A 22,318-nucleotide genomic window follows, 5' to 3' on the forward strand; every position below is an offset into this window, starting at 1 on the left:
TACAGCAGCAGAAATCTCTGCTATCTCCTTCCTGTGATTTCTCACCCATGTCCAGTTTTCTCATGAAGATACACAGTAAGTTATTCAGACGCCCATTTTGAAGATGACTATGAATACAAGGTCACCTCATGGTGCAGAATACTTAAGGTACTCCTAAGATCACCAGTTGTAAATTTATTTAATTCTATTGTGTTTCTATTTCACGTCAGCAACGGCACAGATTCTGTAAAGAGAAAACTAAAAATAAATCTTATCAGTAACTGTATTTTTAAAGTTAGGCTTTGCTGAGGACATGTTATTTGCTGAGGACATAAATGGAATCTGGAAAGAAATGTCATTTCACAACCCTGGAAAAATAAAATTGTCTAAAAGATAGGAAATCCATGGTAATAACTTTTTTTTTTTTGGTGCTTTCACAGGCTTTTCTTATGATAGTTGCTGAGTGCAATACCTCCCCAGTTCTTTATAAATAAATTATCCAGGGCTACCATGTAATGGAAAAAATAGAAAATAGAGACAATCATAGGATTTTTATGGGAGAGGTAAGAATGAGCTGACTCTTCTGAGATAAAATGCATGTCCTTAAAGAAGGGTTAGTTGAACAGAAACCTAGGTATTTCTTTTTAGCCTGTGCAAAAATGATTCAATGGGTAAATTCCTCATGGAGTGCATTGCCTTGGGAACTCATAGCTGTTTATTTAATGTCACACATATACTGATTAGGCTTATTTAAATGTATTGATAATGTGCATTTTTCATTTCACAGTGCATACACATTACACATACATGTACACATGTACACCAATTTAGCACACTAAATGCTTCTCATCACAGTTGATGATTCTGAACTGTTGTTGTCCAGAATAGATTCTGAAAATAAGCTAAATTCTATATTATCTTTTTCAGTTTAGTGTAGAAATATCAAAGGCTATGTTTCACCCAAGAAAATTGACTGTTGAATACTATTTTTTGGATGTTCTAGTGTTATAAAGCCCCAGATAGTAAGAAGGTCTAGGGTGACTGTGGAAGTCACTAGGTTATGAGTGGGATATTTAGAAACTTAAAGCCAAGTCTCCGGGAACTCTTTGATGTGGCTACTCTGTGAAGGATGTATAAGAATATTTTTCTCTCAACTAACAACAATCATGTCCTTGAAATATGTATTAATACTTAGAATCAGTGACATGATTGGTTCATGAGAATCTTACATCAAATAATACATTCTGCTTAAGAAACATAAGCTGACAACCTCAACTCTGGTAGTCATTTCTGGCAAAACAAGGAGTCTAGAGATCAAAATTAGCCCAGTAAAATAAACACATGTGGCTGGAACTGTATTGTCAGAGTAAGCTATTGAAGGATAAAATAAAGAACCAACTGGTTTGTCATCATTGTGTAGGTTGTCATTTTGCTGAAATAATGCAAGATAATGCATTTAAATGATAATCTCATGTAGAATCAACTAAATTTATTGGCACTGCAAGAATATAGCCTTGCATTTTATGACATTTACTAGAATAGTGCTCCCCAAATTACATGACTGTAAAAATTTCCTAGAGTTCAGAAACTCATTCATGCTTTTAACAAATGCAATAAATGATTCTTATGCCAAGCAACATTTGAAAACTCTTCATTAGAGTTACTATCTTGATGAATTGATTGTTAACTTGAGTAAAAATAGTTGTTAACTAAGTCCAGCTACTTTAACTAATTTGATATTTATATATTTATTTTCACAAGAAATGTCTTTGGCATTCCTGTCAAATTTTGCTATTAAAAAATAAAAATAGAAGTGACAGTAGACTTGTATTCTCTTAGAAGGAAGATGTGTTGTTATTTAACACTTAACTATTAATTAGCTTTTTTTTTTTTTTGCTGAATGGTACAATTACTCTTTTCTGAAGCCACATATTCCATGGCAAAGCTAGACTCAGCTTTAACTAATCTTTCATTTATTTTCTTCTTCCTGAGGAATTCTCAAAGTATAAATGTCTCCCCAAAACCTAAAATGCAATAAAAAAAAAAAAAAAAAAGAAGACTTCATCATGAGTTCTGATTAACAATTTGGGAGGAATTATTTAAAAAAGGAAGACCTAGTTTATGGTGATATTTATCTGCTGCAATCTTAAATTTTGCATTCCACAGAGTGGCAGAATTTTTAATTACGGAAGGAACAAATCCTGTGCCTGTGTTTTTCAGAGTGGTCTGTGGGACTTCATATTAGAATCACCTAGAAAGCTTGTTAAGTAAATATATTTTGTGCCTCCCTCCAATCCTATTGAAGCTCAATCTGAATACCCAGTTTTAACGAGCTTTCCAGGTACTTCTTCTGGTGCCTGAAAGTTGAGACCCACCTCATTGGCTCCTATAGTTTTCAACTCTGGTTGCTCTGTGGATTCATGTGAAGGGCTTACTTTAAAAATGGTAACATTAGGTACAAACACAAGACCGCTTGGTTATGTCTGGATATTTGGGACTCTGGTACTTTCTAAACCTTCCCAGGTGATTCTAAGTGAATCTAAGGCTTCAAGTTATTGTTAATAAATCCCTTAGAAGGATACTATGAACAATTTCACCCCTCACCATGCCAAAGTTATTATTTCTATTCATACATTATAATATTTAGTAATACATTTCCCATTTCATTTAGGAAAAGTACACTGACAAATGGATCTTACTTCAGGCCTGAGACCACCTAAGAAATGATTTTCATTCTGAGCGCAGTTTTCAAGTACATAGTTGTTTTATTGCCAAGAACAATGTTTCTTTCTTTTTTTTTTTTTTTTTTTTTGGCTAAATGATGGTACAATTGCTTTGTAGAAGTCACATGTTCCATAGCAAAGCCGGAATCGACTTTCTTAGCTAACTTTATTTATAAAGAACAATATTGTTCTTTATTGTCAAGAACTACAGAAGTAGGATATTTCTTTGCTTAATTTAAACCAGTTATTGATTTTCATAATCTTATAGTGCTATCATTTATCATTTATGCTGGCTTTTGTATGTTTCTCTGTTCTGTTTTTTGAGATGTTTCATCTTTTATTAATATTTGTTTGTATATTTTTCAGAGGTTAGAAAATTGGCCTCAATTTTTCCATAAACCAGTCATTCACAATCTTGATGACTTTTGCCATATGTCACCTTTCCTAGAATATTATTTACTTATATTTTAATTTAAATCATGGTGTATATATTATTCCACAGTGTAAGCAAAACTATTAACAGTATCCTTAAAGTCTTGCATTTGATGTACTACTTAAGTTTTTTAAAAAATACTGTCAATTTTTAAATCAAATACAGAGCTACTCAATTAATAATCTCCCTCTGTGTACCATCAAAACCCAACTGACACATCACTGAGGAAAAAAGTATCTAATTTAGTCAAATAGTTATTATTATATAATGATTATTATAATTATTATAATAATTATTGGTCAAATTGAGATGTTCTCTATCCTTTGGAATCTTACTCAACCCTTCCCCACATACACATCTGGGTTTTGCAGTACCTACACTGCCTTAGAACGGTGACACTGGGCATTAAGCATTGATAGAAAATGCAATCTTAAGGAATTTGTTTTAATTACTCTTACAGGCCATATGTAAATGCTGAAAATCCCACAGCAACAAGTGATTGGGTCACCACCATTATAATTTTCTGATTTTTTTCTCCTACATGTCTATTTTGCCCATAAATATAGAGATGATATTAATTAGGTATGTCTCATTAATAATACCAGTTTTCTTTTTTCTTTTTTTTTTTTTTTGAGATGGAGTCTTGCTCTGCCACCCAGGTTGGAGTGCAGTGGTGTGATACTGGCTCACTGAAACCGCCACCTCCTGAATAGTTCAAGTTATTCTCCTGCCTCAGCCTCCTGAATAGCTGGGATTACAGGCGTGCACCACCACACCCGGCTAATTTTTGTATTTATAGTAGAGATGGGGTTTCACCATGTTGGCCACGCTGGTCTCAAACTCCTGACCTCAGGTGATCCACCTGCCTCAGCCTCCCAGAGTGTTGGGATTGCAGGCATGAGCCACTGTGCCTGGCCCAATATCAGTCTTTTAACCACTTGTCAATAGTATGAACGTAATTAAAATTCCTGAGAATTTACGTGTGTGTCTGAAGTGCACAAACAATCCCAAACTTTCTTCAACTATAGAGGTCTGTCCTGATACTTTGACTAATGGGTCGTATGTTATCATATGATTCACGATTTAAAATATACTATGCAAATTATATACCAATTCATGATCTTTATAACATTTTACTTTTTCAATAGAGGTTATTTTCTCACATTTAAAAATCCTACTGAGGTAGAAATGGCTTTAAGAAAGTTTAAATATTTTAATTACTTTGAAATCCAATCTAAAATAACCTTATGGGGCCTTTTGAAACTATTACTTTAAATGTTCATAATGATTTATGTCTGCTTCATCTTTGATGAGTGTTTCTTAAAAGGCTGCTTTCTTAAGATATGTATTCTGCTTAAACAGCTCATTCTTTCTAAGAGGTTAGGGTTGTTCACTTGTTATGCTTATGATGGAAAGATTTACCACCACTCTACTCCCCCCAAATAAAATAAATAATAAGGTTATTTATCTTAAAATAAAAAGTAAGGCCAAAAACATTTCCCTTTAGGATTGACTGTGCACTACAAGTAGAGGCAAACAGAGTAGAAAAACAAGATGATTAAAGATCTTGGTCACTTTAAAATGTTACCTGAGGGGACTTGATTTTAAGGTCATTATGTGAGTAGTACCTTAAAAGAAAGGAATAAAATACCTGGGGAGCAAGAAGTAAGGAAATGAAACAGCAAAGGACTCACATGATATCATTCCTTTCATTTCTGTCTCTCAAATTATTTCATAAAATAGATATAAAGGGAAAAATGTGGAATTTAACCTTGAGAAAACCATTAATGTGATAATGACTTTTAAGATACTGAGTTACTGATTCAAACCTCTCCTTAATCCAGTAGTGAAGAAAAAAGAGGGATTTTAAATGGACTTGATTTTTTAAGATGATTTTTTTTTTGGATTTTCTTTTTTTCCAGCCAACTGGGCATTCTTAAGACTCTTTTTTCGCAATCACAATAGGAATTAGGCCTAAGAATTATAAGTTTATACAGACACAAACAGAGAGGGAAGAAAAAGTATAACAAGCGTTATCAAATTAACAAACATACTTACATATGTTCCAACAACACATTATTTAATTTATTTTCATCTATGATCAGGTAGAAACCAGAAGAAACATTTGTAGCTTAATAAATAATTTAATTTCTTGAATTTCTATGTAACATATAAATTTATTTTTACAGGATATATAGAGAGCATACTCATAGAGAGCAACAGACTTATGAAACGACTATAAAACACAAATTAATTTTGAGTTTAAAATTTCTCATTTTTACACTTGTATTTATCTATTTTCCTATTGCTAGTCAAAGCAAAACCAAATATATAATTGTTAAGTATTCTAAGAAAAAAAGAAGCGCCTCCATCACCTACGCATGAGTTACATACATTCTAGATTGTACAAAATCAAGAGGGTAGGCAAAACTAAAGGGAAACACTATGTAAAAATGCACTTTTTACTGACTGTTGAACAGATCTGAGAGTGTCTGAGTTTCAAATATGACTTGAACACCAGCAGAGGAAAATGATTCCATCAATTTTCCTATTTGGGTTCTTTCAAACTCTGAAACTGTAAAAGTTTTTGCACTTCAATAGCAGATTATGAGAACATACCTCCACTACTTTGGTGGAAAGAATACACTAAGGATTCTAGTTAAGAGGAGCATATACTGCAAGGAATATGGACAACCACCCATGTATCTTAACATTAAGATGTCTTCATCCCAGTTGAGAATTAGCCTAAACAGTCACATCTGATCTCCCCAAATTTAATCTCTCATTGACTAGTAAAGATAGATCCAAATTACTTTGCCACATTTTCATGCACTATGTAATAATGTCATTTCACATTAAATCTTTTTTTAATGACACAGCATGCCCTTTGAAACAATGTTATCTGGATTATGAAGGTTAAAATTTATACAACAATATTACATGTAATACTCTCAAGTTCATGTGCAGTTTTTCAGATTCTATTCATTTAGTAGTGGAGAGAACATAGTGTGATAATTTTTTAAGAATGATTCCCTTTGTTAAAAAGAGAATATGCTTCAGGCTTATGGAACATGGGGATGCATCAATGAAGATAGTGAATGGTAGAAAAAATAATAGTACTTTACTTACTGTAATGAAGAATTCAGAAACATGATTTGTCAGTGGACCCAGAGGCTATTTAGAGAAAAAATTTACCAACGCTCAGGAGAAATACACACACACACACACAGAGACACACACACACACACACACGAAAACATGTTTTGCATTCGGAGCATGGAAGGAAGAAAAGATAATAGAAGATTGGAATTGAGTTCCATTATTTTTAGTCTGGGCATTTTCTATGGATGTGACAGAAATTTGATGATGACAAGGCACATTTGATTAGGATTAGGATTAACTCATCATCATAACATTTTTCTCTTGCTTCCTTAAATTTAATTATATCTAACAGCTCCTTGTGACAGTATATCAATTTATTAACATAGAATAAACTTTCACCTTGCTACCAATTGCAAGTAAAAGGTAAAACTTTAAATAATCACTACCTAACTTTATTCTCAAAATTTTTCATATTGCTCCAAAGTCACATCATAAGTCATGAAACTGGCAAAACCATAATTGCTGAAAATGAAATATATAAGCACTTCTAAATCTTTGCATAAAACAACTTGGTGGGTTTTTCTTTTTCCTTTTTTTTTTTTTAGAAAAACATGTCAAATGGTTGTTTTTTCTTTTACTGTACTGGATGAATTCTTAGTTATATTGTAGGAAAAATAAACACAATCAGGAAGAAATTTACTGAAATAAGGCATCATTGCAAAATTATATAATTTCACATTTGCCCCAAACTATTTTTAGAATGGGTAAAGACATGAGTAAGATTATCACAACAATGATAGCCAATTATTTTTATCTGAACATGAATTATTTGTCACCATACAAATTTTTTGTTTACTATAGGCTAAGTCTCCCAAAACATCAGGCCATTTTCGAAGGAAACTTGTCTCTAGTAGAACAATAATCATCTCCTGAGTTTTTGTGAATGAAGGTAGAGAGTGGTAGATAAAACAATGCCTGCAAGATATGTGGGTTTATCTGATATCAGTTTCTGAGAATATCTTCTAAATCCAAACATCAATAGCTTTTTAGGTGATCGACGTTTTGAGACTCACATTCAGATGAACGTAGTTTTACACACATTAACAATTTTATCTGGAATTTCAAGGGCTTCATTATTTTATTCCTTTTTATAGACGCAAGGTATCTTTGAACCCAAGATTAAGATATATTATTAAGGATAATCAAACTTTGATTATTGGTTACTTTCTTTGTTCAGAAAAATAAAGTGCAAAGGATTTATGATAAGACAAGGAATAGCCTCTGCTTCCACTGACAAACTTCTCCTTTTAGGGATTCTAGTTGCATTACCATCTTTTGGTAAAAATTGTATGTACTGTTAGAAAAGTTTTTCAGCAACAGGGAATGTGTGTCTGTCTGTAGATGGGATTTCTAACCTATTTAATAATATTTCACCTGTATCAGTCAGCTATGTCAATAATGAGATTAATGAGGAAAGCAAGTTCAAATCAGAGACAGGAGAAGGGATTTTCCTCTTCCATGTCTGTGTATTCTCTTGGTTCCAGTCAGTCATTTCATTTGTATAATGCTGATGCTATCCTCTGAATTTCAATAGGCTTTCTTCTGGGACTAATGATACAAACTTAACCTAATAAAAAAAGAAAGAAATTAATCTCAAGATTAAAAAAATATGCCTTAGAAAAAAGAGAACTAGGGTATCATTCCAGAATCCAAAAATAATTCACAAATGTATGAATCAATGTTTTCCTAGAAATGGTGATCTTAATTTATGTAAATGATATCTGAAAAGTTAATGACTATTCTAGGATAAACAAGACTTACAATTTAGGGGTTGGTTCTCAGTTAATATTTGTTTTTGTTATAAAATGCTAGGTAGTAATGAAATATGGAAAAAACCAGCATCTATATTTTAAGATTAAGTTGATAGGGTCCAAATACATATACTATGAAGAAAGTAATTATCACAAAGTGGTTTACTGTTTGAACAGTTGAGTGTTTAGCTACAGAAATATAGTAGATTCAGGTCTCTTAAATCATCATGTCTCAGATTTGTTTCATAGAATTGATCTACACTTAAATTAGCTGTCTACATGAGATACAAATGTCTTCTCTGCCCACAGGAGACCTAAGGAATGGAGTACAAATTAAATAAGCAAAGCTTTGAGCACCAGAATAAGGGATAGGACGCTCATAAGCAGCAAGTAGAGGTTACACTAAGGAACCAGATGATCTTTTGAATCCACAACGTGTCCTTCAGAGCTCGAGCGGCAACTGATGAAAAACAGGCAATATCAAACATCACATATGTCCAAGTCTGGAAGTCCATTCTCTCCCCCGGCTTGGCTAACATATTCACATTTTCAACTGTGTTTTCACAACTAGAATATTCTTATCCCCCACAGTCCCCACTGAAAAAAGCAAAGGATGAAGCCTAAGCACTAGGGGAAATAGATTTTTTTTCTCTTTTTATTGTGAGTTCTAACAGAACTTTTGTTAAACATAGAGCACGTGAACACATGACAGTTTCCTTCATTTGTTCTCACATGGAGCTGATAGAGGAATACTTGGGAGGAATGTTTCTAAAGCCATAGATAGCTTCTTTTGCATTTATTTCATTTTTTAAATATGACAAAGCATTAGAGGAAAAAGAAGTTTCATAAGTTGTGAGAATATCAAATATTACCCATCAATCCCTGAATCATGCTATTCAAAGTGCTTAAATCTACACTAAAAATAGAACAAAAATGTACTCCCAATGCAGCTAAATTAACACCTATGGATGCCTAAAATATGACTGTGGTCTGATTACTTCCTCTACATTGATTCCACACTTCCATCGTGCACTTAAAGAAAATTTAAAAAACAAAGAGATAAATCAGGCCATTGCCATGTTTACAGTTTTCTGAGCACTGGGGGAGTTTGGAATCCAGTCCAATGAGGTACACTGCCACCAGTCCCTGACAGCTGTCCATAGTACAAAGTAAACAATGGCCTTCTCAGATTCTGAAAATAACCCAATGTGCAAAGCTGACCTTAAGTTTTATGTGTCCTTGCAGCTTCACTTCTGGTTTGTGAAAATGTGACACACATCCAAGGGGAGAGCACGGGAATAAAGAACAGATTGTAGAGAAGGACCCAGGTGAGTTGTCAGGGAAATAAACATTTTTTAAGCAAATAATAATCAATGCACATCCCAAGGCTCCTTTGCCTTGTCACACAGATACTGAGACCTTTGCATTGTTACAAATGCTTATACTTCTTTCTCATGTATTTGCAAATTAATCTCACCCTCCCCAATGAACCCTATTGCAGTTTGCACTTTTGTGTGTGTGTGTGTCTGTGTGTGTGTGGCCAACTGACACCTTACTATTGTGACCAAAACTGTAGAACTGTTTTCTCATTAAATGGTGGTAGGAATAAACCAAACATACAATAGTCACTACACGAGCCCACAGATGATGATGAGATGGGAATTCCTACAATGAATCACTAAATTAATATATAAGTTCTATTATCAGTGTTTTATCACATTGATTTTTTTAAAAACTAAAAGCTACATAGGTAATATTTCTTTTTAACAACTCTGCCCTCTGCAGATTCCTTTGTGATTGATTTTATATCAACCTTCACATGAATATGAATTAGCTGCTTATGTCATTGATTTCAAACATAAAGCTAAATGGTAAGGAATGAATTTCTTGGGAGCATCAGCTTTCTATTTTCTGAAAGATAGAATTATATAGCTAAAATAAAGCAAATTCTTTATACAGTAAAATTAATTATTTTAAATACTTTCTGATCTAATTTAAAAACTATTTTGTATAAATAATGTTTATTTTGAAAATACTGATCTCTGTTGGTATTCATATGTTTGCCCTCCTGAGTTCTTAAACACCTTCATATTAATAAGTGTTGCTTATGTCCACAAACTGAAACCACTTAATTCTTAATGTAGTGTTGAAAAGTAAATACAAGCGAGTTAACATTTAATTACAAGGGGGCCACACAATAAGTTTCACAGATTTTCTCTGACTTTTTAGAAAATAACATTTTGTATAATACAAGGTGACAAAACATATTTGATAACACATCCTGTCCTTCCCTTTGGTTTGGAAGCCTTCAGTGTAAATTTCATTTTGACTTGCGTTGATTTCACTCTTTTGAGTTAACTTGCCTGGCATTTGCACATAATCTCATTTGCAGAGAAATTATAGAGGGAAAAGAGGAAGTAGAATATTAAACAAAAACAGCCACAAACACATTCATGCCTTTCCAGGAAGTGATCAAATATAGGGCTTGATTTTTTTGTTGTTGTTTTCTGGTTTTTTTTTTTTTTTTTGTTTTGTTTTGTTTTGTTTTGTTTTTATATATATTTATATTTATATTTATATATATATATAAGGGTACATCAACTCATTTAAAAAACGAAAATAACACTCTTCCCCAATTTCATGCCCTTGATCTTCTCTTCTTAGCACTCTGTAGTGGTCACTGTGAAGTGATTAGCACACCTTTGGGTCTAGAGTGTATTCTGAAGAGCAGTGACTTAAATGTTAAGACAGTTAGACCCACCCCCACCCCTCCACAGAGTTTACACATCATGCCACCATTAGCAAGGTAGAGGTGGGGAATGAGGTGGGACAAGGAAGAGATTCAGGGCTCTGACTGGTGGGGCCCTCCTATGAACAAGTGTTCTTCTCATCTGTTTTTTTCCCCGAATGGCAATGCTGGCATTTGTTGCACTGTTCTCTGAAGGCCGATGTGGCCCAGTTGATTTTAGGCAGAACCCGAGAAAGGATCCGGTGCTCCTTGTCCCATCGGATAGATTTGTCCAAGCACCCCAAGGAATGTTAAAAGCAAAATAAAATTTATAAAAAAGGAAATAAAACAAAAACCCATTCTAAAACTAAACTAATGAAGCAAAAAAAGGGTTTTCTATCTACACATCAGTCTCTTCTTTAAAAAAAAAAATGTAAATTTACAAATTCCAATGACATATAAAACAAAGTCAAAAAATGTAATGGTAAAAGACATGGTAAAACACGAAGATACTGATGCTACAAAGAAATTCCAAAAAACATATGTACAAGACCCTGTTTTTCCTCGTGTTCTAGAGATTGTAATGCATGTTTTTTAACAGCAGCAGTCGAGGATTTTGTTCCAGGCACTGGACTGCAGATTCCACTCAAGCTCCCAGGGACGGGATGTCCCTTGCTTTTCTGTCACCAAATCACACTGGATATACTGGTCTCCCTTGGCAACAGCGGCAGGATGGCACTGTTTGTGTGGGCTTCATCTGGATTCTGCTCCCTGCTTGATTTTGTCTGTGGCCGCTGCCCGTTGATGAGTGTCATAGGGATGTTACAGTAGGTATGCTGATTTCCTATGGAGGTAAGAGGCAGGGTGCCGGTAGGAGGTACATCGTACTCATAGCTTCGGTAGTAGTGTTTCTGACGCATTTGTGAATGGTACGTGTTGTGAAAGGTAGAACGGAGATCTGGATGGGCAGTGGCTAGAGCTGTGGAGGTGGCCGCAGCCATGGAAATGGCCGAGACAGTCTGCAGCTCCCCAAAAGGCCCTTGCTCACTGACATCTAAAGCCTGCTCATGTGTAATGGGTTCTATCCTCTTAAAAGGCATTTCATACTGTAAACGTTTCCAGAACTTAGAGTTCAACTTGTTGCATTTTGGTCCATGCCATTTAATGACCGTCAGGAGCTTGATGGTGTGCTTGAGGGCCTCCACCTCCTGGTAGTTCATAATTCCTCTCAGTTCACTGCATTCAATTAGTATCACTTTAATTTCTCCAGTCACAAGCATATTTCGAAGTCTGGTTTCCAGCTCAAAGATGCTCCAGCCCCTTCTAACTACGTAATTTGGGGTCATGACAATAATCAGCCGCTTGCTTTGATCTACACATCTTGCCACATCTTCAATGTATGCTACAAAAGATAAAAGAGTGCATCAGAATGAGTGAATGGAAAATTTGGTCCAGAAAGTCCCAGTAGATTCTCTCTTTCAGAAATTAAATGAAAATAGTTTGTTGGGTAACACTTTAAGCAGATGAAAATCGGTAATGATCACTGAATAGAGTTTGGGACTTGCTTCTCCTAATGTCAGCAATATTTTTCCCAGTACAAATCTCTCATTTGGTTTCTTTCAATGTCACGGCTCAGAAAATGAGATGCTTTATACAGTAATGGAATATCTTTTCTGAACTAGCAAAAATTAAATTTCATGTGAACACACAAAAACATTTCTTTCTTGGGAAACTAACAGATACGAATTTTGAAGTATAGAGCCAAACATTAAAATTCCATGAAAAAGTGATGACTACACAGACATTCACATGAATATGCACACTCTCAAATGAAAACATTAACTTACTTCCAGTTGGGATTAAATCTCTATCTGGAATAAACAACTTATATCCATAATGCTTTTCAAGCATATCAGGTAGGATTTCAAGGGCAAAACGTTCTTCTTCCCCAGTCTCTTGATTCCACTGGTCAGGATCCACTTTGGTGTATGATAAGTATGCATCATAATCTTTATTGTCTGCCAAAACAAATCAAAATAAAAGTTGAAGTCACTACTCTACAAAGACAACAATAGGACATGAAAACATGCACATTTTTTCATAGACATCTTCAAATGTCCCATTTCTGAAAGACCAAAAAAGGAAGCCTTCATTAATTTTCATTAAGAGTTCAATGATGTCAAATATTCTAAAAGTAGTTTGAAGGTACAAAGGGTTATATTGTGGTTTGTTGCTGATGTTGTTGTTGTGAAAAAAGTAGAAGAAAAATCAATGAAGAGAGTAATGTAATGCATACTTTCACCATTATTTTGTTTTGAGACTGAGTGTCACTCAGTTGCCCAGTCTGGAGTGCAGTGGTGCGATCTCAGCTCACTGCAACCTCCACCTCCCAGGTTCAAGCAATTCTCCTGCCTCAACCTCGTGGGTAGCTGGGATTACAGGCACCCACCACCACACCTGGCTAAGTTTTGTATTTTTAGTAGAGACAGAGTTTCACCATGTTGGCCAGGCTGGTCTTGAACTCCTGACCTCAGGTGACCCGCCTTCCTTGGCCTCCCAGAATGCTGGGATTACAGGTGTAAGCCACCGCGCCTGGCCTACTTTCACCATTTTTGATGCACATATCATAGAGAATCTTGATTGCTTGTAAAAGCCATATGTTTGGATATCAGTATGCTCTTACTCTAAATCTTATGTTCCCCTGATCCTACCCTTGGTCATTTTACACAGTTGAAAACAGAGACAGAAAACTGAGACTGACTTAATTCTGGAGGAATTATTTTTTAAATAATGTGTGATGTGTTGGTTTTCTGTTGGGGAGAAAATAAAACCAAACTTGGGATAATTAATTTTTTACTGGGACTCAGTTCTTGCATATTGGGACTTAGAATATTATTAAATGAATGATTATAGGAAGACATGATTTTTCGGGTCTCCACTTATCTTACACATAAAATACTGCAAGTTATTTTTCATCATGCTAATCAGCTTGTCCATAAGAATCAAAAAGTAGAATGTAAATAAAAGAAACTTAGTTTTAAAATCTAATTTTTCTCCTTACTCTTCCCCCTTTTTACATGAGAACATTTCAAATGTTTGAGGACTACTATCATTTGTTATCTTTATATTAATTTTTCTAATATAGCATCTCGGCTTTCTCATTTGCTCTTTCTAAGAATAAGAACTCATTTATCCTCTTTTGTCAATTTCCTTTTTAGAATAAGATATCAAGATTCATAGTTCACTTAAATTTTAAATACTGTCAATATGCTGAGTCTGCCAGTATCAATGTCTTCAGCTATCTATTGTGCTTCCCTGATGATAGGCAGTGTATTATTACTTGATGATTAGATCAAGTTAAATCGAAACACTCATAAATTTCAGAATAAAATGAACTCTGCATTAAGCATAGAACTTAAAATATTTGGGCCATAAAACATCAACAATAGAGGAACATTCTTGACTGTTGCTCTGGTGGCTTTGGAACAATCCTTTTGACTTCATGGACACTAAAACTCACTTCCTGAGATTTATATATGTGTGTTAATTCTAGTAGTCTAATAAGAAGTTTGAGCCTAGGCTTAGAATTATTTTAAAACCATATCAACCTGGATACCAGTAAGAACAGAACATTCAGAAATCAGAAGAGATGTAAACAATTGGTCCACTCATACTGGTAAATTTCAGATAACTATTAACTTTGCTTATATAACATTATGTTTCTGATTCCCCTGTTTCTTTCATGGAAGCTCCTCTTCCAACTCATAAGTACTGTCTTTTTGCAAGATGTTTTCTGTGGTACACTTCATTTTTCTTTCAGCCCACTTTCCCTTAAAAGTATCATTTCCTTCCACAATATCAACTTCCATAACATCACTTCTGTGTAGATGCCTCCTCAATTTGGATGCATGATCCTGTTTTATTTCTTCTGAATTATGATAGTCCCCCACTCCTACCTGTAACCTGAACACCTTAATTTGTATATTTTCAGACTTGAGCATGAATGACAAACATTTGGAGGGCTGGACCCCACCTCTAGAGTTTCTCATTCAGTAGGTGAAGAGTAGGTTCTGAGAATTTGTATATTTATAGCAAACTCTCAAGAGATGCTGCTGCTGATTGAGGGACCACACTTGAATAAACTCTGTTCTAGAACAGCATGCAGAGGTCTCAATGACACAAAGCAACTGCAGTTATCTGCCAGGTATTTGGCCACAGGATCATAAAAACTAAACCTTGCCCCCTCAGCTCCATGATGGATGATGCTAATAATTAGAGAAGATATACTCTCAATAAAATAGCTGAGAATTCACATTTTTATCAAAAAGGGGATAAAATTTTGCCTAGACTAATATATGAAGTAACCATATTAATCTTAAATGACATTTAGGAATTGGTGCTATGACATCAGTTAGTTTTCTATCTCCTTATGTCTTCTGGATGTATTTATAGCATTTAAGTTAATATCTCCCAATTATAATGGAGTTGTTTGCAAGTAGATTATACTGGTAGAAAGCCTCTTTCGAGCATCTGCAGCACCATCCTCAAACCAATGGGGCACTCGAATGATATCTAATTTCTCTCTTTCTCCAGAGTGTGCATCAGTGCAGTAATAGGCTAGGCATTTATTTACCAAGAGAAGCAAACCCATGATTTGAAAGTTGTCAGACTGGAAACACAGTGCCAGATGGCATACTAAATTCAGCAATGTTTTTTGACTCAAGAGCATATGGATTATAAGGTGTCTTCCCCTTTTTCAATTCCTAACTATATATGCATCTTGGATAGTACTTCTTAGACTGTTTTGATATAAGTAAGAACATAAATTGACATATTTTATGTGTATGAACCTCATGTGACTGGTGAAACTTTGAAAAAGCTGACATTCTTATAACCATGAAAAACAAAATTATACTAATATTTTTTAAAGGATGGGGCTAGGATCATTTAAATTCAACTTTCATTTATAAACAGCTTAAAAGTAGTTATAGGTTGGTACAAGAGTATATTTCTTATTCTGAGCTTTATTCTCAAAATGCTTCTGTAATTTAAGCCATCAACTATAATTCTGTTCACAGCAGAGATGAAAAACAGCTGGTATACACACTGTTCGTAGTAATTCTTTATAATCTCAAACGTAGTCATTAAGTTACTCTTTCTTATGACTTTCAAAAGACACTGGCAGATATGCTCCACCAGAAAACCAAAACAAAAAACAAACAATAAAACCCAAGATACAATCATTCAACTAGTTGTTTGGTTACTTGAATTCAATCAACAGGTTCAGCAGATATCTCTTCTTAAATTGAATGAACTAACAGTTTTGATGTTTTATAAAAACATTTTTGAGGGGAAAAAGGAAGTTTGGACTCTGTTGAGTTAACAAATAAGAACATTAATTTCAAATACTAAGAAATCTTGATGAGGAAGGAAAAAATGGAATTATGTTCAGGAATGAAAAGAGGGTTTGGAAAGGTGTTAGATAAATGCACCTTTCTCTTTTACATATGAGAGGATAATACCCTCAATGTTCTTTAAAAGGACTAAGGAAGCAAGGAATCTGTGGGAATTTTTAGAATAACACAGCTTTTAAGAAAACGTAGGTTGAAGACTCCCTTTTCAAGATGAAGGTAGTAGCTGTATTGGATTTGACTGGAAAAAAGATTTACTGACAATAGAAATATTTTAAGTTTGACATCCGGTTTGGGGAAGTTTTTAACCTCTAAACACTTATTGAATGGTTGTCAAATGTTTTTGGCAGTTGGTCATTCCTTTTTTTTTTTTTCATTCTCAAGTATATATGAATCACATAAGTGAAATTGACTAGTGGCAGAGGCCATCATTCAGTAAATGGAGATTCCTAAAATGAAACTAAGAGTTCAAAGATAAATTGTATATTTCATCTTTTTTTAATCCTAAAAGTTGATTTTGTATGTTTAAGTGTGGCATATTATCACAGAAAACTGTGATAATTATAAATTTGCATTGATAAAATTTGAATAAATTATAGTTTTCAAAAAGTAAGCCACATTTCTTTTTATATGTCAGATGTGCCATTATATGCTTTCTCACATTTTCAAGATATGATTTTTCAAATAAAATCTCAGCAGAGATAGATCATATAACTTTGAATGAATAAACATTAAATTCTTAATGTTTTGATTTTATAATTATTGAATGTCATTGTCTTAATAAATTTTTCTTTTCATTTCAATTCTGCTATGACAACCTCTGGCAATTATTGTAAAATCAATTTGTTTGACTTGTATACTTTGAAGTATTTACAGTACTGTTCTAGTTCACATGTTTTGCCATTTGGTACTTTTCTGGATTATTTGAATCTATAAGTTCTCAAACACTTAAATTTGATGCTAGTTAAACTATCTGTGGTATAATGTAGTGGGTAAAACCCAGAAGCTTAGCTCAAATCTTGATTGCCATAACTTTTCATATAACTCATTTGAGACTACATTTCCTGATCTATAAAACAGCACCCTCCTGAAGATGTCTAAGATTAAATGAGACCCCATCATATAGCAAAATGCCTGGTCCAAAGGAGTCATTGTATAGATATTTACTTCCTTCTCTTGTATCCCTAAGAGATCTTCAGGCAACATAGATTCAGAAGTCTTAAGAGGATAAGCGGAATACTAAAGGGAGTACAAGCTTCGGGATAAGAAGGCTTGGTTCACACCATTTAACAGTTTATGATTTGAAGCAAGTCATATACCCAGAACAACTCTACATCTCTCCTTCTGGGATTGAAAAACTTGTTCTAGCTTCTAAAGATTATTCCTGTGCATGTAAATGGTCTAACTACCACTACCACCCCCCCAAAAAATAACCACCCCAAAATCCCTATAAGGTTTTTCAATAATTTACAGAGGTATTATGTTTCACTGATGGACACGAGGACAATAATTCCTGAATCTATGAATAAAGAGTGACTTTGTAATTGAAAGAGAAAGAAAAAGAAATTCTATGGCCTAAGAGTTCATAAATGTCAGTGGACTTAATACACCTGAAATAGAACAGATGTTCATATTTTCTGAGATGAAGCTGGAGATTATAAAAAATTGCTCTAACTAATTTTGCTCAATGCCTGTAATAACTTCCAATGTAGGACTAGGAGCTCTCTTTCTTCATCTTTAAAATAGGATTCGTGTTAGTGATTACAGTGTTCTTATAAGCTCGCCCTGCTATCCTTATGAGTAAGTATGACCCACATACTTCATAGTCAGAGAAGAAAAAAAGCCAAAAACAACAACAAAAACCATCTTCCACTCTGAAAAAAATATATAAAGCAGGATTATAAACTTTAAACAAAACTTGAAGGGACACTCTATTCAGAGACATGGAGGAGCAAAGGAGCCTGATACTGTTGTGATGTTTGTATTGCTTTTTAAAATATTTCCAACATAAATGGTGGTAGTACTTTATTAGTATAAGTTCTACTCTAAACACAGTAGGTTGCCCATATAAGGATGGTCAGCAAGTATTTAACTAAAATAAGGCAGCACTCCAGAGGCAGTCACTACAGGCATTTAAACTGTATTTTTGATCAAAAGTAGATGCTTCATAAATTAACACAATGGACATTAGAAATCAGGTTTCGTTGCTAAAGATAGTGGCTTTTTACTGCTTACAATGGGTCTTAGAAATGGTATCTCCATGGTAAAATCAGTGTTAATCAAGACATGAATTACTTAATCTAATTTAGAAAGACATCCTCACCCTTACAGAAATCTAGCAGGGCCAGTGGTCTGCCCCCTCGGAGAAGATCTTCTACGCTTAATTCCAAAAAGGTCTTGATGAAAACTATTCTTGGATGTCAACAGAAGGTGAATCCAGTCTTACTACTGGAGTATTGCCATATTTGCCTTGGGAGAAAATTTCTTGCAAGGTTTCTGAAAAGCATGCACACACACACATTCACACATGCACACAAACACACACATGAACAACAGAATTGGAACTTCTTCTGGTGTATAAGTTGAGTGATAAGGCTGTGTGCTAATAAATATCCATGTGGCAGAATCTGTCCAAACTTTCTTTCATTTTATTGTGGAATCAAAGTGGTAGGGGGATAGCTAATCTTCTTCTCCCCTTAACCATTGTGGTTCCTTCATTTTCCCCCAAAAACTCTGAGAATTATGCATGATTGCACTGTCTCAGTTTCTTTCTCAATAGCTGTGTTATTCCAAAGACTAACATCTTATTCTAACTAGAGCTCTGCATGTTGAGATCCCACGAGGGTGGCAATGCTACAAAAGTAAGGTAGGTCGTCCTTTGATATCAATTGCTCTCTGAGCTAAGTCTAGACTTGTTCTAGCAGGCAAAATGGGGGCATTAAAAAAAAGAACAGTAACTTTGTACTTAGAAAGATAATTCTGTTAGAATGTGAAGGATGAAATAGAGGAGTAGAGAATGAAAACAAGAGGGTAGTGTAGGAGGCTTGGACAAAGCTGTTGGAATTAAGGGTAAGGAAAATATCTTTGAGAAGTGCAGTTAACTGATCTTGATGACTAATTGGAAATGGCACATGAGAAGAAAGTGTGGCCAGTGAGGTAGAGGATGATACTAGGAACTGAGGTGTAAAATTGAGGATGACGAAGAATGAGTATGGAGGAGGGGAATGTTGTGGTATTAGAAATACTAAGGACTGAATCCAAGGGACACAATAAAATAAAAGGTTATGTAGAGGGGAACAAGGAGTGATGTGAATGAACTGAAAGAGAAAAGCATCAATATGTTCTATCTTGAAAAAATATTACAATCCTTCTCTATCATAATCCTTCTGATAAAGAACTGATATAGCCAGGTAACGCCTTTTGTAATGACTCAAAAGGAACTAAGTGAATGTGCCCCTGATGCCAGAAACTCCATATTCAAGTCTGATGAAATGGCTGTAAATCTTGGAATTCAGAGCCACTTATACCTGAGCTTAAATTCAGTCTTTCTAATTGTGTGATTCTCTGATGATGGATAAAGTAGTCAACACATCACTTGTTATTCAATAAATGGTCATTGAATCTATTATTATCATATTGCTATATAGTAGGATATTACTAAACATTTTTCCCTGGTTATTTTTCATTCTTTGCCTTACCTTACTTCCAAAAGTATTTTATGAATTATCCTTTCAGGAAAGGTAAATATAGTAGCCAAGAATAAAGAAGGTATTGCTTGGGTTTGACTCTAAATTACACTTTTTAAAAGCCAAGACAAAAATTTACAAAGACTTGGGTTTTGTTTGATAGCCATCTCTGCTTTGAAAGAGGAAAAGGTTTGCAGAGCTTGGAAGCATGAGATTTGATTATGTCAGAGAAGTTTTTCACTATTGGAAGAGTAGATAATTATTTGACCATGAAAGTATGTATGGGAGGCTCTAAGGGTCTATGACTAAAGTTTAGAGCCTGCATGGGTTTCTGAGAAGGGGCCCTCAGGGGCCCAGAGAGGAAAAGAGGATAACAGAACTTCCTATGGTTTGAGGAAGAATCGGAAAAGAGTGAGGATTTGTGTCAAGTTTTCCAAGGAAAATCTTGGGAAACTGTAAACTTTATAGAGAAATCCTGCACAAAGCATAGAAACTATATATTAAAGAGGCAAAGGATAAAGAAGGTGATTACTTTTTTTTTTTTAATGGGAAGGTGGGTATATGTGTAGCAGAGCTAATGAGACTAGAAATACAGATAAGAATGTCTGAAATTCCCAAGGGAGAAACATCTGGGCAAGTGTGTGAAACTTTTGACTGGAGGCCATGACAAGGATCTTGGCCTTGAGCAGCCAGTGCTCAATGTGTCCAAAGACCAGGTGGTAGTATCTCAAGTGAGGAAGGGATGGCATATGCACCAGGTAACTTTCTCCTTTACCGGAGAGCTATATATGAGTTCCCTAAAAACAGGTTTAAACAAGAGTAAAAGAGAAGAAGGGAAATGGAATATCCCAATTTTCAACTGAGTGTTAACCCACAAGAAGCTGAATTCCAAACCAGAAGTGAATGAGTAATCTTCAAGTAGCAAGGTCATGAGTTTTTTCTCAGTAGAAATAGGAACTTGAGAGCCAAGTTGAATGGTTTTAAAGCAATAGAGAATTAAAGAAAGTTGCATTTATGCACATCTAACTTTTGTTAAGATATAGATTTCAAACTTGCTATATAATTATTAGTACTGTTGTGTGGTTCTGATAAAAGTGTTTCTGGAAGTTCTAGAGGTTAAGTGAGATGCAGCAGGAGACAGGAGTTAAGAGTGGGCCCCTGTCCACCATTTCAGCAGGAACAGGTGTGCTTTAATACGGGGAGGCTGAACATGTGATTGCAGTTCTAGTAATAATTTCTTCCCATAAAACCATATGAACAATCACTGCCCTGACAGTCTTTGCTTTTTTCCCTCCTTTTAGGGAAATAACTTGTACACTGACATTATCCAGATGACAAGTCTGTTATCTTGGTTTTCTTTGGGCCTAATGCATTTTCAGTGGCATTTCAAGAGAAGCCCTAATAGTTAGACCCCCAATCGTGCTTAAGATGGCCCTAGAGACAGAGTTCTAAGAATTGCTAAGCATTTATTAACTAAATTGGCTTTCCAAGAGAACCTTCTCATCTGTTAGAATACTGTTTGTTAGTGTTTGTCTGCTTTGTTTTCTTACTTAAAACACTTTTTAAAAAACCGAGGACCCAGCAGCTTCAGAATAGCAATGAAAGCTGGTAAGGCTATCCAAGTCAGTCACTAAAGTGTTTACAATTAGGAGGACTCACTAAAAGAGACTTCGAATCACCAAAAATCAAAATCAAAGCATATGATTTGTGCTTTTTTCATTAGATTCCACCATTTTCTACATTCAGAAAATGACAGATTACTGCCCTAGAAATTGATGGTTTGGTAAAATCATTTGTATCATTGAAAACACAAAATAAACATATTCAAAACAGGGTTAATAGAAAAGGGTATACGTGTTTAGATAATCTGCTGCTTCAAATACCATGTACTGTACTAATTGTGCAAACAACAGCAGATCTTTAGATTATACTGAAGATACTAAAATAAAAAAATAAAAATAATAGAGAGTGTCCAATGAGATAAAGGCTTTGGGAACAGACTTATTTTCAAATCCCATTTTGGCCACTTACAGTAATATTTGTGTTATCTTCTTGAATAAGTTATTTAACCTCCGAAAATCTCAGTTGCCTTATCAGTAAAATGGAGATTGTAATATTGACCTCAGCATGTTTGTGAGGTTTAGCAAGAATGACTTTAAGAATGCCTAGCACTATGCTTGGTACCCATTCAACAGTAGTTCTGACAATGGCAATGTCCTTATATTTCCTTAAAGCAGCAGCAAAAATAATAATGATAATTTGTATCAATAGGCTAGAAAGTTAAAAACAAATAGGCAAATTGGCAATTAAAAACTTAAGAAAAAAATAGTTTTGCTGCAGCTCAGACTTCACCCTAATGGGAAGGAGAGAAGGGTGAACTGAGAGGAATGTTAGGCATTCTGAATAAACCACTTCTCTTTACGATCTACAAAACTACAGTTTTGC

General features: G+C 34.6%; 1 protein-coding gene across 2 annotated transcripts in view; it reads right to left on the reverse strand.

Annotated features, from left to right (window-relative positions):
- Positions 1 to 4,025: 4,025 nt before the first annotated feature.
- Positions 4,026 to 22,318, reverse strand: part of IL1RAPL1 (interleukin 1 receptor accessory protein like 1) — a 1,316,763-nt gene continuing 1,298,470 nt past the window's right edge. For both annotated transcript variants that reach the window (XM_012448862.2, XM_012448863.2), the window contains exons 10-11: positions 12,624 to 12,794; positions 4,026 to 12,178 (exon numbers count right to left, since the gene is read on the reverse strand). In XM_012448862.2, coding sequence (XP_012304285.1) covers positions 11,460 to 12,178; positions 12,624 to 12,794 — 890 coding nt within the window. In that variant the 3' untranslated portion in view covers positions 4,026 to 11,459. The remainder of the gene's footprint in view (positions 12,179 to 12,623; positions 12,795 to 22,318) is intronic.

Source organism: Aotus nancymaae, unplaced genomic scaffold (genome assembly GCF_030222135.1).
Source record: "Aotus nancymaae isolate 86718 unplaced genomic scaffold, 86718_ANA_hifiasm-v0.15.2.pri h1tg000058l, whole genome shotgun sequence".
Classification (NCBI taxonomy): Eukaryota; Metazoa; Chordata; class Mammalia; order Primates; family Aotidae; genus Aotus; species Aotus nancymaae.